Source organism: Elephas maximus, chromosome 9, assembly GCF_024166365.1.
Source record: "Elephas maximus indicus isolate mEleMax1 chromosome 9, mEleMax1 primary haplotype, whole genome shotgun sequence".
In the NCBI taxonomy this organism is placed as follows: Eukaryota; Metazoa; Chordata; class Mammalia; order Proboscidea; family Elephantidae; genus Elephas; species Elephas maximus.
Window position 1 is genome coordinate 70991663 of NC_064827.1, and position 17164 is coordinate 71008826.

Sequence of the window (17164 nt, forward strand, 5' to 3'; positions counted from 1 at the left end):
TGGAAGGCAAATATTCATTTCTAAATTTTTTATATGTTAATTTAAATTTTTCTAAATATGCTATAAAATGTATTTCTTAGCTAGACATTTTATAAATGTGCAATATGGACATTTTGAACTTGATAAAACACTCAAAATGGTTACATAGTCTTAAAAGTTCTCATAAAGTTTCCCCACCAATTTCATTTTGTGTTTGGGTTAGAAATTATTGAAAATTATTGAAATGATGCTTTGGCTTTCTTTAGACTACACGTGGCAGACCATTTCAGCCTTAACTCAGAAACTTACCATCATTTGCCATGACTATGAAATCCATGATCAGGATTTTAAGAGTTTTTTTTTTTTTTTTTTTCTTTTCCTTGAATTACAAAGACTTATTTTGAACAAGAATCAGAATCATAGCCAAATAACCTCCTAGCTGTTTTTCATCCCTGCAATCTACTTTGTACAATACTTCTAAGATGATCTCTCTCAAGTACCATTTTTAAGACTCTTCCTACATTTTTTTTTTTTTCCTCCATATTATTCCCTACCACTACGGGATCAGATTCCACAATCTGTCAATCAAGACCTTTCCCCAGTCTACTTGGCCTCTTACACTGGGTAACAGGCCACCAAGCTTCATCGTGTGGTACCAGGATTCTGTGTCACTCAAGTTTACCTTTACTTCTGTAAAACAGTCACTCTTACTTGTCACTCTCCCCTCATTCCAGCATTCTTTGAGGCTTCGCTCTGCATTCCTCTTGTTGCCAATCCTGTATCACCTCTCCCTGCATCTAGATTTCTGCAGCAGCCCTGAGTGATTTCCCTTGCTCCATACTCCCTCACTTCTATTGTAGCAATGCTCTTTGCTATAAATTTCCCTGAGATAGCACTTCCGGTCTTTGTCTTAGTGCTGTGCTATAAATCTGTAGTTGAGATTTTGGGTGGCAGGTTGTAACTCCTAAGTCTGGTTACCTAAGCCTTTGGCCTTATTCTAACTTTCAAATTTTTATTTTCTTCCATTTTCCAGGGTTGACTCTTCTCTCAAATCAATTCCTTTCTTTCTGCCTTATCGCTTTCTCTCTATTTGCTCTCTTTTGTTCCTTTTCTAGAAATTCTCTGACTTCACCACATACCTAAATTCTACTTATTGTTCCAAGCCCAGTTCAAATTCCAGCCATTCCTTGAAGCCTCCCTTGGCCTCTTGTCAACCACGATCTTGGAACACTCTACTGCTTCACAATTAATTAATTTCTCTTCGTAATTAATATTAAAGTAGTTAGATATTAAAATTTGTGAAAGGTTTATGGTTTTTGAAAGTTGGAAAGGATTCAAAGTTATCCCAATATATCACTCTGTTTTCACCTGCCTTTTAAGGTTTTTCTTTTTTGAGTAGGAGAAAAAGTGTTCCATGAAGAACCATTACTAACATACCTACTGTTAATAGGTGATGCTGTTATGATTAACTGTAGTATTTTATTACCCACAAATATTTTGTAGGGGTGTGACACAAACTGGGTAAGAGCATGGGACTTTGTTTTACATGCACATATCATCTGTTATTTAAGTCATGTCTGATAAATGTTGGCTAGCTGATGATCTTTACCTCATGGTTTAGCACCATTTTTCACATTGTTAGCATATTAGTTATAAACTCTAAATTCGTTAAGTGTAAGTACCATGGATTATAACTCTTTATCTTGAATTGTTGTACAAATCAGAAATATGATGCAGTCATCCCTGGGAATCTGCAAGAGATTGGCTCCCAGGATCTCCCACGGATACGAAAATCCACAGATGCTCAAGTCCCTTATATAAAATGGCGTAGTATTTGCATATGGTCTATGCATATCCTCCCGTATACTTTAAACCATCTCTAGATTACCTATAATACCTAATTCAATGTAAATGCTATGTAAATAGTTGTTTTACTGTATTGCTGAGGGAATAACGTCAAGACACGAGGTGAACAATACTCAAACAACAAATGCTAGAGACTGAGGTTCTGTGAAATGGCGGGAGGCTACAGCAGGGAAGCCTACACATCATCTCATTTTTGTGGATTCAATATAGTGCTCAGCATGCAGAAAAATCAAGTTTTGCTTTTGGGAACTTTCTTTTTTTTTCTGAAAACTTTCCATCACAGTTGGTTGAATCCATGGATGAGGAACTCATGTAAACAGAAGGCCAACTGTATATAATAGATATTCAATTAATTCTTAGTGATTGATGTTCTTTAAAAAAGAAATCACCAAGGATATATTTAAATGGCTTAGTTCAAAATCCTTCAACTTGTTGAGACTTAATTTTTATTAGGTTTTCCTGTATGTCTACTGGGAAGAGATATAGACCTACAGTGCTATAGCCATTTATGAAGGAATGAATGATTTAGTGTGGTGCGAGACAGAGTTATGGAATGATGAATCTTGTCCTGAAAATAAGTTAAATTATTATTTAAATAAAAAACACACTTACTATGAAAGTTAAGACAGTTTCTCTTTTGGCTGGCTTCAAATCATCGTTCAGTGAATAAACTCTAACCTTTACTGTAAGAATAATTGACATCATTAAAAACTTCTGCCAAATACAAGGGCCTTTTGATTTTTAAAACAATCATTCTTAATAGAGATGAGTGCCATTTAAATAAAAAACCAACACACAATCAATACACAAAAAATCCATATTAAAAAGAAAGTTAGAGAACATACGCACTACAAAAGATGGTTTTCTTTTAAGAAAAATTCTCTTAGATCCCTTTAAATATTTTTCTTTTGGTGTATTTCAAGTACCATTCACTTTATTAAAATACTTTTACATATAACTTTTTGGGAACCACCCACAATATAAAATTAGGTATATCGGTAATTAGGCCATTGTTTATCAAGAATTTCATAGTAGCAAAAAAGTGACATCTACTATATGGTTATATGGAGCAGAATATATTGAAGATTTTAATAGAAATTTACTGTAGTTTGACTCAGACATTGCACACTTTTACACTTATGAAACCAACAAAGTCCCAGGTTAGTTCTCATTGTTGCTACAGGCAGTTTTGAATTTCACGGCTTTCTTATATTTATTGAGCCAGATCCTACGTTGTTCTCTTATTGTTAAAAAAAAAAAAAAAAAAGGAGTACATGGTAAGGCTCAATAACTTATTTTTCTTTTATTTCTTTCTGTCACTTAACAGAGCCCTACCTTTTAAATAAAAAGCACCTGTTTAGTTTTTAACTCATAAATGTTTTAGGCAAGCTGATCCAGTTCCTTCCAAAGGCATATTATAATTTCTCTAGGGTTCTACTGCTGCTTAAATCATTTCATGGTCAGCACTTTACCTACCAAATAAAATAGAACTGGTACCACAAGCCCAATACCTTTTAAAGGGTCAGTATGATGCAAAGCTTTACACAAGAAGCCAAAGAAGCTCCCTAAAACTGGTTTCGCTAAGGCTACAAGATAAAAGTGAAATGCTTGGTAAGTCCTCCACACTCTGGTCTTCTCTTCCCCTCACACCTCGTCTCTCACCTTGAATCCTCCGTACTGCCTTAGGACAAACCCAGTCCTGGCCTGAGCATCACTGGGAAGCTTTCAGAGGCAGAATTTCCCAGTGGTTAAGAGCACAGGCCCTGGAGTTTAAATTTGGCTTCACTCTTGCCTCTGCCACTACCTAGTATGACCCTGAGCAATATACCGAATCCCTTTAAGCCTTAGCTACCTCATCTGTAAAACATGACTACTAATATCTGCTTCATAGTGCTGTTATGAAAACTGAATGAGACAAAGCTTTTGCATAGATTGGTACATAATAGGTAATCAATAAATGTTTGTATTTTTTTATTATTGTTATTACTTCTACTATTACAGTCTCTCTAGTTTCTAACCCAGTTTGTATTTAGGCTAGAAAATGAATCCTGTATTCATAGCAGTGATGTATCTAAGGCAAGGTTAATCAATTTTTTTTTAATAATTTTTATTGTGCTTTAAGTGAAAGTTTACAAATCAAGTCAGTCTGTCACATAAAAGCTTATATACACCTTACTACATACTCCCAATTACTCTCCCCCTAATGAGTCAGCCCGCTCCCTCCTTCCAGTCTCTCCTTTCATGACCGTTTTGCCAGTTAAGGTTAATTAATTTTTGTAAAAAAAAAAAATGAAACCCATTGCCGTCGAGTTGATTCCGACTCATAGTGACCCTACAGGATAGAGTAGAACTGCCCCATAGGAGTACCTGGTGGATTTAAACCGCCAATCTTTTGGTTAGCAGCCGTAGTTCTTAACCACTATGCCACCAGGGTTTCCTTTTGTACCAAAGATAATGCTTATTAATTAAAAAAATATTTATTGAGTGCCTTTTATGTGCCAGGCACTATGGCAGGCACTGGCATAGGGTAGTGAGACAAACCAGACACGAAAGCCTTCTGAGTGGAGGAGAGAGGCAAACACCTAATTACAAAACCCAAACCCAAACCCAAACCCATTGCCGTCGAGCCGATTCCAACTCATAGCCACCCTGTAGGACAGAGTAGAATTGCCCCCATCAAGTTTCCAAGGGGCAGCTGGTGGATTCAAACTGCTGACTTTTTTGGTTAGCAGCCTGAGCTCTTAACCACTGCACCACTAAGGTTCCATAATTACACATGTATATGTAAAATTCCAAGGGTGTGAGGAGCTACAAAGGATACATGCCTGGCATTATGAGAGTGTAGATGAAGAAGGTTTGAAACCCTAGAAGGATCCTGCAATGACATCTAAGGATTGAGTAGGAGCTAAGGCAAAAAAAAAAAAAAAAAAAAAGGAGAGGCAAAAACATACCAGGCAGAGGTAACAGCATGTTACACAGGCCTTAATATGGATGGAAAATTAGTGTGAGAAGGGAACTGAACAGGTCAGTCTGGCTGGCAGGCTCTGTGGAATTGAAGGATTTTGACCAATATTCTAAAGTCCTTTATCCTATAAGGCTTGAAGATTTAATCTTTTATCCTAAAGATGCTTATACTACAAAATTCCTCAAGGATTTTCAGATTAAATGTGTCTCTCAGGGCATTGAGCTATAAATAGAGGATGTAATCATTTTTCAAAAAATTACTTTCAAGCAATTCTTTTTCTTCTGTGTAAATAAGGATTCGTGCTACTGCATAGATTAAATAATAATGGAAAACATTCTCCTGGTGCTTACTGTGTGCTAGGTGCTGTTCAAGTGCTTTACGTGTATGAGTTCATTACATTCTAACAGCAACCCTATGAGGTAAGATCTATTATTATTTCCATTTTACAGGTGAGGAAAGTGGGGCACAGAGAGGTTGGGTAACTTGTCCAGGGTCACTTTACTAATAACTGCCAAAGCTGGAATTTAAACCCAAATAAGCTGGCACTGGGCTTAACCTGGCTCCAGAGTCTAGTTCTTATTAAGGCGTCAATATTTAGAGGAAAGTTTCCTAATTTTCCTCCATGGTTAGAATAGATGACAATACCACATCTTCTTACAGTAAAGTCTTGATAGAGAAATGATAAATGAGGCAGTTCTTAAAGAAAGGCTTGATAGTTAAGACAGGCCTCAGGCTGTAGGTATCAGACTTTTTACTGGATAAGGACAGAGGACCCTAATGTTTATAGAAGTAGTGTCAACAGGGTCCAATTAACGAAGCATCCTACAGTATAGAAGGAGGAGAAGAGTGAGGATTCACTTATTGCCAGGAATGATTCAGTTCAAAAGGACCCAAGTCTCATGGGCAAAGAGTGTTTTCTTATATACCAAAGAGTCTTCTTGGAGCCAGTCAGAGATGGTACTGTTCTGGCAATGACATTCTGTCCAAACTCGTGGCAATATTCTCACCCTCTCTAGGCCTTTCTGAGCCGATTCTAACAGGGAGTTCTGATGAAACGATAATGGTGTAGCTTTATTCCATACCACTGCAGTTATCATCTACATCAACCAAAATTTAACGAGAATCTGCTGTGTTCGAAGCTTTTCGACAAACCTGGCTGGTCCTTTCCCTCTCCCTCTGTTCCTTCAGTAGGAATACCTTGACTGAAACTCCATAACCTCTCCACATTGCTGCTTGCCACGTTCTTCCCTCCCCACACACTCTTCTCTCATAATCCTGTCATTGCTCAAAAGGCAATGATGGTAAAAGGGAGAAATGGGCAAACTGAAGGTTTTGCAAACACATGAACATATTTGGGCAGCATTCACACTTTTCCGTGTTTTACTTTTGGTACATTGGGAATAATTCTAGCCAATCTTCAGTCACAGCGTTTTCACTGACTACCCTGCACTTTTCCCCTCTAAAAACAGAGCCATTAATATGCAACATTGTTTTAACAGAATCTTTCTTAGGTGGATCCCCTTGGAAATTAATATCTACATATTTCTGTGATTTAGTTTATCCTTTGCTAAAACATCTGTTTTTGATTCTCTAGAGTTGGATTTGTTTTCCAAATTTGGAGATTAGCTCCAAAGTCAATGAACTTTTTTAAAAAATATAAATAGCTCTGTAATAAATTATTTCCCTGTTGCCAAAATTGTTTTTGAGCAAGTTGAAAACCTGTGTCTACTTAATTTCAGATGTTAAAAAATTATACGATATAGTGCCAATTTTTTTCCCCATGGAGAAAGAAGTATCTTAGACGCTACCTGACTGGTCCGGAGTGTAAACAGGTTTGTCTGTATGAATGAAGAGAAATCCATTGTCGAAGGTTATTGGCACTTTTTTTGATTTTGAAAAATGCTTTGATACAACATCCAAATACACATGTGAAACCGGATTTTGGCCTTCAGGCAATTGTTTGGGTTGTATCTATAAAAGAAAACGTTGGTGGAAAAGAATAATTTTAAGGTAATAAAATATGTTGACTTTCTAAATACCACTGTAATCTCATTGCAATAAAAAATAATTGTGTGTAGCTAACTGTTTGAAAAGCAGTGCAGAGCTACCAGTTGCCGTTGAGTGACTCCAACTCATGGCAACCCAGTGCGTTAGAGTAGAACTGTGCTCACAGGATTTTCAGTGGCTGATTTTTCAGAAGTAGATCACCAGGCCTTTCTTCCTAGTGCCTCTGGATGGATTTGACCTTCTGACTTTTTGGTTAGCAGTCAAGTGTATTAATTGTTTGCACTACCCAGGGACTCCTACAGAAACTAGAGTAGTAAATAAATTTTTCCCAAAGCCCTTCGGCATCTTAATATCATAACCAAAATTTAGCTTTAGCAATTAAAAATCTTTTTGGTTGCATGTTTCCTAAATTGTGCATAAATACAGTGAAACCTGTGAGAGCCGGAACTCAACAGGGCTGCCTGTTTTTCTTGGTCTTGCAAGTTTCCTGCCTTTGGCAGGGTGCAGTCTTACGACTTTTCTATTGCTTGTTTTAGTGGAAAATATCTGAGTTTTCCTTCTCTGACAGGTTTCTGCCTTACATAGGTTCTGGCTTTTGCAGATTTTACAGTATATGTATGTATTATATATGTGCATACGTATGTATTTAGTAAAACTAATACTATATACATTCTTTTAACAAACTTTGACTTAATCAGCTCACTGGACTAGCACATGCTCTCCAGTCCCTCAGTACAGCACCCTGACTGATGCTCAGAATACTTGTAATACACCTCCATACTTCTGTTCCTATACATTGAGCTGTATGCTTTCAAAGAACTAGTTGTTTGTTCCCAGTTTGTGCATGTGATTGTAATTTATCTACATTAAATAATTGAACATTTAATACATAAAAAGTAACAAAAAAAAAGAAGTGTCCCCGTGAAAACTTAGTTGCAGGCTTTGGAAACATGGGATAAAAGTTAATCACTAAAACCAATTGCTATGGAATTAGATATAAGTAAGATTACTATGAAAGTTTCGGAAAAAAACTATAAAAAAGATTCTGCACTCAGATTACTTTGCAAGTATCTATAAGTACTTTCAAGAAACAGAAATTACAAAACAAAGATGCATTGTTAAGATGCGATTTATTAAATAATATTTAAAGCTCCAACTGGTGCACCCGTACTTAAAGATCTTGAAATAATGTCAAACAATTAGCAAATCAACATACATTATTTTGCTAAGATACAATGAAGTGTTTAATATATGCATTGGTTTTTATGATTCCCCAAATTAATCTACTTTTTTAATTAAACATCTAACTCAGCCTGTGCAATATAACTTTCTAGGATGGTGGAAATGTTATCTGTGCTGTGCAATATGGTAGCCACTAGTCACATATGGTTATTAGCACTCGAAATGTGGCAGTTTTTACTAAGGAACTGCATTTTTAACTTTGGTTAAATTTAAATGTAAATAGTCTTAAGTGGCTAGTGGCTCCTGTGCAGACAACTACTAGGCCCCGTCATAGCAGATAAGAGAGTGTCTCCTGAAAGTAACACTTTTGGGAAAAGAATTTTAATTTTTTAGTAAGCCAAATAAATGGAAGTATTTGTAATAGATTAGGGCATTTATCATCAAGAACGTTAATGAAAGAATTCCTATATTTGGCTAGAGTTTATTTAGATCAGTGTTTCTCAAACTTTAAAGGGAAAAAGGTTCTGGTGGTATTTCAGTTTCGATTTAAATTATTTTTATTGCAATGTTACTTAAAACTGTACAAACCTAAAACTAGGTATAATTTTCTTATGCTTATAACTTTTACATAAAGTATAAAATCAAAACAAATTTATAAAAGCAATTCAAATTTTAAGCTCTACAGAATTTTAAATTTTAATTTCTTTATAAAAGGCTCACGTTAGAGAAATATTGGCCTGAATGAGCCCCGTAGCCCCTTCCAAGTCTGATATTCTTTCCTTTTTGAATTCAAAGCCGTAGCCCCTTCCAAGTCTGATATTCTTTCCTTTTTGAATTCAAAATGATAGTTTTTGGTTGTATTTACTCACTTAGGTGAATAAATAATAAACTTACTATGGAAAAATTTTTTTATTTAAAAAAATTTAACTCAGCTTCAGAATTTTTAATACGAAACGAGTTGTGAGCACTTCTCTAATCAATCTATACTGTAATGTCTCTATAGAAAGAGAGGTTATTTGATCCAGGCTTTTTTTTCTATTAACTACAGGTTGTCAACTTCATTTAATAATCAATTAGAAGCCCTAATTGTAGAATACCAGAGTTTAAACAAACATTCGATAGCATCAGTGGGTTTTTGTGGGCAGTACAATAAGCATGATTCGTATTTTTCTATTTCTTTGTAACTAGAATTTTCACAGCAAACAAGTATTTTTAATTTATCTCCAAATATTTCCACCTTAATAAGACTTATTTACAAATAAGAACTTAAAACTTACATGCATTGCTCAAAAAGCAGCCACAATTTTTCTATTTGTAATTTTCTGTTTTCACTCAGATTATCATCTAATAATCACATCAAATTTCTATTTTATCAATATTCAAACTTTGCACATATTTTGCTGAGAATATTCTGTATATATATATAAAGAAAATGAAGGATAAATACATACTGTTAAGATTGCAGAGTTTTGGAATTTATTTTCTGGAGATAAATAAACATAGCCTGAAGAATATTGGAATTTCTTATCTGGGTAACTTTTAATAGAGATTGTTGCATCAAATGCTTCTGTGTATCCATAAACTTGAATTACAACATTTTCAGATGCTCCAACAAGAAATACTTTTGGTGCTGAAATGACGTACCTGTTGAAAAAGGAAGAGAGAGTGATCAGTATCTTTAAACATATTTTCTTACACCTCTGACATTTTTTCTCCCACTTGAGAGCTTCAATTTAAATAGACATATTATTTCAAGTTGTTGTCATTGTTAGATGCCATCCAGTCGGTTCGGACTCATAGTGATCCTATGTACAACAGAACAAAAACACTGCCTGGTCCTGCGCCATCCTCACAGTCGTTACTATGTTTGAGCACATTCTTGCAGCCACCACGTCAGTCTATATCGATGAGAGTTTTTCTCTTTTTCACTGACCCTGTACTTTACTAAGCATGATGTCTTTCTCCAGGGACTGGTCCCTCCTGATAACATGTCCGAGTACTCGAGACAAAGTCTCGCCATCCTTGCTTCCAAGGAGCACTTTGGCCGTATTTCTTCCAAGACAGATTTGTTCATTCTTCTGGCAATCCATGATATATTCAATATTTTTTGCCAACACCATAATTCAAAGCCATCAATTCTTTGATTTTCCTTACTCATTGTCCAGCTTTTGCATGCATATGAGGTGACTGAAAATACCATGGCTTGGGTATGGCGCACCTTAGTGCTTTTCAATACTTCAAAGAGATCTTTTTCTGCAGATTTGCCCAATGTAATGTGTTGTTTGATTTCCAGACTGCTGCTTCCATGGGCATTGATTGTGGATCCAAGTAAAATATTTCAACTTAAAAGTTATATTTTTACATCAAAATTTATTTGGGATCTATGATAATTTCAGCACAGTTCCCAAGAAGAAATAGGCTTGGAATTGAGACCTGAGTAACAGAGCTGGAGGTTTAGCCTACACTTGAAATGGTAATACCATCTCCCCAGAGCCACTGCAGCCAAGGAAGACTTTTAATGGTGTTGAGTGGAACATGTAAATAGGGTCAATATTTTTCCCAATGAGGGAAAGAGCAGCATTTACTGCTTCAGTGACCACGGTAAAGTCACTAACCCTCTCTCAGGATAAAATGACTTACCTGTGAAAATATCACTTTCTTTATCAGGCTGTTTTAAGAATTAAACGAGAAAATGAAAGTGCTTAGCGTGCCTAGTGCTCAATAAAAATGAAGATCAATTTCACTAAATTAGTTGAAAGGAGGTAAACTTATATAGTGTTATTCTTGAGTGTGGATAAAGACAAGGATAGCATAAAAGTGAGATGGAGGGATTCATTTGGAAGTAGAAGTAGTGATGGAGGTCCTTGAAGACCGAATAATAATAATCATACAACAACAATAATAACTAACACTAATTGAGTAGGCCTCATATACCAGAGATTGTGTTAGTACTTTACATACAACTCTTTCCATCTTTACAACGAGCCAGTGATGTATATATTTTACTATTCCGACTGTACAGATGAGAGATTAGTTTGATCTAGGCCACACAGCTTGTAAGTGATTGAGGCAGGGCTTTATATTCAGGTCTCTCTCAGTTGTTATGTGTGTAATTGAGGTCAAGGTTACAAGTTTTGTTCCCAACCGTAGACTGTTCCCTTACCTTTATTTTTTGTGTGATTTATGCAAGAAAGGAGGGTGAATCTAAGTTACCGAAATACAAATTTTTAAATGTGTGATTTTTTGCCAGGAGGGCTCCATTTGTTTTATTAAATAAAAATTTATAAAAATAAACTAGGTTGTTAATTATATATCACAGAAATACGTAATTTGAACAGTGAGATTACATAGAAAAAAAGTGCAAATCAACCCAAAAGAGCTTGCGAAAAACAAAACAGAACAAAACCTGTACTGTCGAGTCAATCCAACTCATAGCTCCTAGCAATACAATAGAACAGAGTAGAACTGCCCCATAGGGTTTCCAAGGTGTTTAGTGACTGAGTAATTCAAGTGGCCAAACAGGCTTGGGATGCCTCCCCCACCCCATCAGGAAGAATATTGTAGGGTCCTGTCAACATACGACATTTAAAAATTCTTTAAAAAGAAGCAAATCTTTAATAACAATGAAATTAATTTGGAAGCAATTAAATTCTTTAAAGCATCTGGCAGTTCTCCTATATGACACCTAATTTGGAAGCACTTATAGGCAAATTGTTAAAGAGAGAATAGTTATCTCCAGACTTCCAACCACTGCTTAGCAGGGTAGCAGAAAATGAGAAAAGTTCAGCTTTGATGGTAACAAGATACATTTACTGAAACCTTACTATGTGCTAGGTGTTGTTCTAAACACTATGCGTATATACATACATATGTTGTTGTGTGCTGTTGAGTCATTTCTGATTAATAGAGACAGAGTAGAACTGCCACATGGGGTTTCCTAGGCTGTAATTCTTTAAGGGAGCAGATCACCAGGTCTTTTCTGCTGTGGAGGTATTGGGTGAATTTGAATCACGAATATTTTAGTTAGCATCTGAGCACTTTACCAAATATATATAATATATAGATATTATATATATATGCCAAAAATCAAAACCTTTGCTGTTGAGTTAATTCTGACTCACAGAGACCCTACAGGACAGAGCAGAACTGTCCCACAAGGTTTCCAAGGAGCAGCTGGTGGATTCAAACTGTCGACCCCTTGGATAGCAGTTGAGCTCTTAACCACTGTGCCACTAGGGCTCCATATATATATATATATATACACTCATTGTGTTGCTACACTCTGTGAGGAAAGCCTTATTATTAGCCCCATTTTACAAACAAGGAAACTGGTAATTAACTTGCCCAAGGCCACATAACTAATAGGTTATAAAAACTAGAAAGTGAACCCAAGCAGCCTGTTTCCAGAATTAACACTTTCAATTCCTGTACTACACAGAATTTACCAAAAATTTTGCAGTCAGAAAAATCTAGAACAAAGCTATTTTAACTTCATTTTCTTAGGTGTTTTGTGTTTTTCAGTTTAGTATTGTCTTAATTCTGAACAATCTACACAGTGGTAGGTTGGAGGTGAAATATCCAGTGCTTGGGAGCTTCTAAAAGATGGCTCTGTAAACAGCCTTCATACAGATTTTGTTCCTTATTGACTTGTTAGCAGCACAATCTATCTCTATGAAGAACTGCATTCTTTTCTTAATTTCTTTCAATAACTACAGAGGGGTCAGACCACTGAATTTGCAGAGAGGCTGGAATATTCTTTCCACAGATGTTTGCATGGTTTGCTCCCTCACTTCTTTCAAGTTTTGTTTGAGTATCACCTCCTCAGAGAAGCCTTCCCTGTGCATGCCATTAAACAGTACCTCACCATTTCTTTATCCTGTTACTCTTCTTTATTTTTTTGTTCATAACACTAACTACTTGACCTCATTCATTCATTCACTCATTCATTGTTTGCTTTTCCCACTAGAATGCAAGCTCTGGGAATTATGTTTCATCAACTGCTATATACTGGGGATATATATACTGGGGGATATAGCAGTTGATAAAACATAATTCCCAGAGCTTGCATTCTAGTGGGAAAAGCAAATAATGACCCTGGTGGCGTAGTGGTTAGGTGCTACGGCTGCTAACCAAGGGTCGGCAGTTCAAATCCACCAGGTGCTCCTTGGAAACTCTGTGGGGCAGTTCTACTCTGTCCTATAGGGTTGCTATGAGTTGGAATCAACTCAACGGCACTGAGTTTGGGTTTTTTTGGGGGGATATATCCCTAGTGCCTGTCACATGGGAGGTGCTCAATAATATTGGTCGAATACATTGAGTGATTTATTAGTTACTGTGCTATCAACAGTACACTCTTGCTTTTTCAGAGAGAGTGAGGAGATGCTTATTAAGGGCCAGTACACTGCAGTAGAAAGAATTGAGAATAACTGGGCAAGAATCATGAGATCCAGATTTTAGTCACAGTTCCACCACTAATTTGAAGTCACTTGATCTTTACCTTTCTGAGATTCAGCTGCTGTCTTTCAAAAAGGAATAAATAATAGCTATCTATGAATATATGAAACATTATGAATAGCAGCAGAACATTGTCTGATATAGTGACAAGAGGTGAGCCCCCAGGTTGGAAGGGATGCAAAAGATGACTGGGGAAGAGCTGCCTCCTCAAAGTAGAGTCAACCTTAATGACATGGATGGAGTAAAGTTTTGGGACTTTCATCTGCTGATGTAGCATGATTCAGAATGAGAAGAAACAGCTGCAAGCATCCATTAATAATTGGAATGTGAAATGTACCAAGAAAAAAAAAAAAAGTATTAACCCAGGAAAATTGGAAATTGTCAAAAATGAAATGGAAAGCATAAACATCATTAGCTGAAATGGACTGGTATTGGCCATTTTGAATCGGGCAATCATATGGCCTACTATGCTGAGAACGAAAACCTGAAAAGGAATGGCGTTGCATTCACCATCAAAAAGAACATTTCAAGATCTATTCTGAAGTACAATGCTGTCAGTGATAGGATAATATCCATACGCCTAAAAGGAAGACCAGTTAATACGATTATCATTCCAATTTATGCACCAACCACTAAGGCCAAAGATGAAGAAATTGAAGATTTTTATCAGCTTCTGCAGTCTGAAATTGACCGAACACGCCATCAAGATACATTGAAAATTACTGGTGATTGGAATGCGAAAGTTGGAAACAAAGAAGGATTGGTAGTTGGAAAATATGGCCTTGGTGATAGAAATGATGCCAGAGATAGCATAATAGAATTTTGGAAGACCAATGACTTCTTCACTGCAAATAACTTTTTTCACCAACATAAACGACAACTATACACACGGGCCTCACCAGATGGAATACACAGGAATCAAAACAATTACATCTGTGGAAAGAAATGATGGAAAAGCTCAATATCATCAGTCAGAACAAGACCAGGGGCTGACTGTGGAACAGACCATCAGTTGCTCATATGCAAGCTCAAGTTGAAACTGAAGAAAAGTAGAAGAAGTCCACGAGAGCTTGAGTATATCCCACCTGAATTTAGAGACCATCTCAAGAATAGATTTGATGCATTAAACAGTAATGACCAAAGATCAGATGAATTGTGGAAGGACATCATACATGAAGAAAGTAAAAGGTCATTAAAAAGACAGGAAAGAAAGAAAAGACCGAAACGGATGTCAGAAGAGACTCTGAAACTTGCTCTTGAACGTTGAGTAGCTAAAGCAAAAGGAAAAAATGATGAAGTAAAAGAACTGAACAGAACATTCCAAAGGGTGGCTCAAGAAGACAAAGTAAAGTATTATAATGACACGTACAAAGAGCTGGAGATAGAAAACCAAAAGGGAAGAACATGCTCAGCATTTCTCAGGCTGAAAGAACTGAAGCAAAAATTCAAGACTGCTGTTGCAATAGTAAAGGATTCCATGGGGAAAATATTAAATGACACAGGAAGCATCAAAAGAAGATGGAAGGAATATAGAGTCATTATGCCAAAAAGAATTGGTCGACGTTCGACCATTTCAAGAGGTAACATGTGATGAGGAAACGATGTTACTAAGAAAAGAAGTCTAAGCTGCACTGAAGGCATTGGCAAAAAACAAGGTTCCAGGAATTGACGGGATATCAATTGAGATGTTTCAACAAGCAGATGCAGCACTGGAAATGCTCATTTGTCTATGCCAAGAAAACTGGAAGACAGCTACCTGGCCAAAAGACTGGAAGAGATCCATATTTATGCCTGTTCCCAAGAAAGGTGATCCAACAGAATGTGGAAATTATCATGAACAATATTGTTAATATAACATGCAAGCAAAATTTTGCTGAAGATCATTCAAAAGTGGCTCAGCAGTATATCAACAGGCAACTCCCTGAATTTCAGACAGACACTTAATTGTGCTCATGAGGAACCTGTACATATATCAAGAGGCAGTCATTCGGACAGAACAAGGGGATACTGCGTGGTTTAAAGTCAGGAAAGATGTGCGTCAGGGTTGTATCCTTTCACCATACCTATTCAATTTGTATGCTGAGCAAATAATCCAAGAAGCTGGATTATACGAAGAAGAACGGGGCATCAGGATTGGAGGAAGACTCATTACCAATCTGCATCATGCAGATGATACAACCTTGCTCGCTGACAGTGAAGAGGACTCGAAGCACTTACTGATGAAGAACAAAGATCACAGCCTTTAGTGTGGATTATACCTCAACATAAAGAAAACAAAAATCCTCACAACTGGACCAGTAAGCGACATCATAATAAAAGGAGAAAGAATTGAAGCTGTCAAAGATTTCATTTTACTTGGATCCACAATCAATACCCATGGGAGCAGTGGTCAGGAAACCAAAAGACGCATTGTTTTGGGGCAAATCTGCTGCAAAGGATCTCTTTAAAGTGTTGAAAAGCAAACATGTCACCTTGAAAACTAAGGTGCACCTGACCCAAGCCATAGTATTTCCAATCAGATCATATGCATGTGAAAGCTGGACAATGAATAAGGAAGACCAAAGAAGAATTGTCACCTTTGAATTGTGGTGTTGGCAAAGAATATTGACTATACTAAAAAACAAACAAATCTGTCTTGGAAGAAGTACAACCAGAATGCTCCTTAGAAGCAAGGATGGCGAGACTGCGTCTTACATACTTTGTCAGGAGGGATCAGTCCGTGGAGAAGGACATCATGCTTGGTAAAGTACAAGGTCAGTGGAAAAGAGGAAGACCCTCAGCAAGATGAATTGACACAGTGGCTGCAACAATGGACTCAAGCATAACAACGATTGTAAGCAAGACGCAGGATGGGCAGTGTTTCATTCTGTGGTACATAGGGTTGCTATGAGTCTGAACCAACTCAACGGCACCTAACAAAACAAAACAACAACAACAACAACATCTAAGGTAATGGGGTGATTATGACCATGTGATTAAAAAAAAAGATTGGGGATGGGTGTGTGCTAAAAAATTATGACATCCTAAGTATATATTTGGGGAACCCTGGTGGCTTAGTGATAAAGAACTAGGGCTGCTAACCAAAAGGTCAGGAGTTCGAATCCACCAGGTGCTCCCTGGAAACCCTATGGGGCAGTTCTACTCTGTCCTATAGGGTCGCTATGATATACATTTATATTTAGTATATATAATTTTATTCTAAATTTTTTTTTTTTAAGTGGGAAAAAGGAGACCTTAATACCACTCCTGCTTCTGTCTCTCTCTAGCTGTGTGAGCTCTCGCAAGACACTTGCCACATCTGGCCTTTTGTTTCCTCACATGTAAAATGAGTAGGCTGATTAGGTAACATCCAGCTCGTTTTCAGTACTAAAGTATTATTTCTAGATATGATACCACTATTTTTAAGACATGGTTTAAAATGTATAACATTTCAATAATAACATTTAAAACTGTGAAGAGTCAGCTCATAAATTCTAGAGTTTTTCAAATAACAGTGTCAGAATTAACCCAAAATAATGTTTGCTTAACTATGTATATTAAAAAAAAAAAAAAAAAAAAAAACAACCAAACCTGTTGCCATTGAGTTGATTCTAACTCAAGAGACCTTATAGGACAGAGTAGAACTGCCCTATAGAGTTTCCAAGGAGCACCTGGTGGATTCGAACTGCCAACCTTTTGGTTAGCAGATGCAGCTCTTAACCATTTTGCCAC

At 36.6% G+C, this 17164-nt stretch overlaps 1 protein-coding gene across 3 annotated transcripts in view; it reads right to left on the reverse strand.

Moving 5' to 3' along the window:
* C5 (complement C5) overlaps positions 1-17164 on the reverse strand; it is a 143735-nt gene that overhangs the window by 92378 nt on the left and 34193 nt on the right. For 2 of the 3 annotated variants that reach the window (XM_049896901.1, XM_049896902.1), the window contains 3 exons: positions 9451-9643; positions 6619-6781; positions 2458-2528 (listed from right to left, as the gene is read on the reverse strand). In XM_049896901.1, coding sequence (XP_049752858.1) covers positions 2458-2528; positions 6619-6781; positions 9451-9643 — 427 coding nt within the window. Of the gene's footprint in view, positions 1-2457; positions 2529-6618; positions 6782-9450; positions 9644-17164 lie in introns of those variants that run through there. The other variant, XM_049896903.1, reaches the window with a different exon arrangement.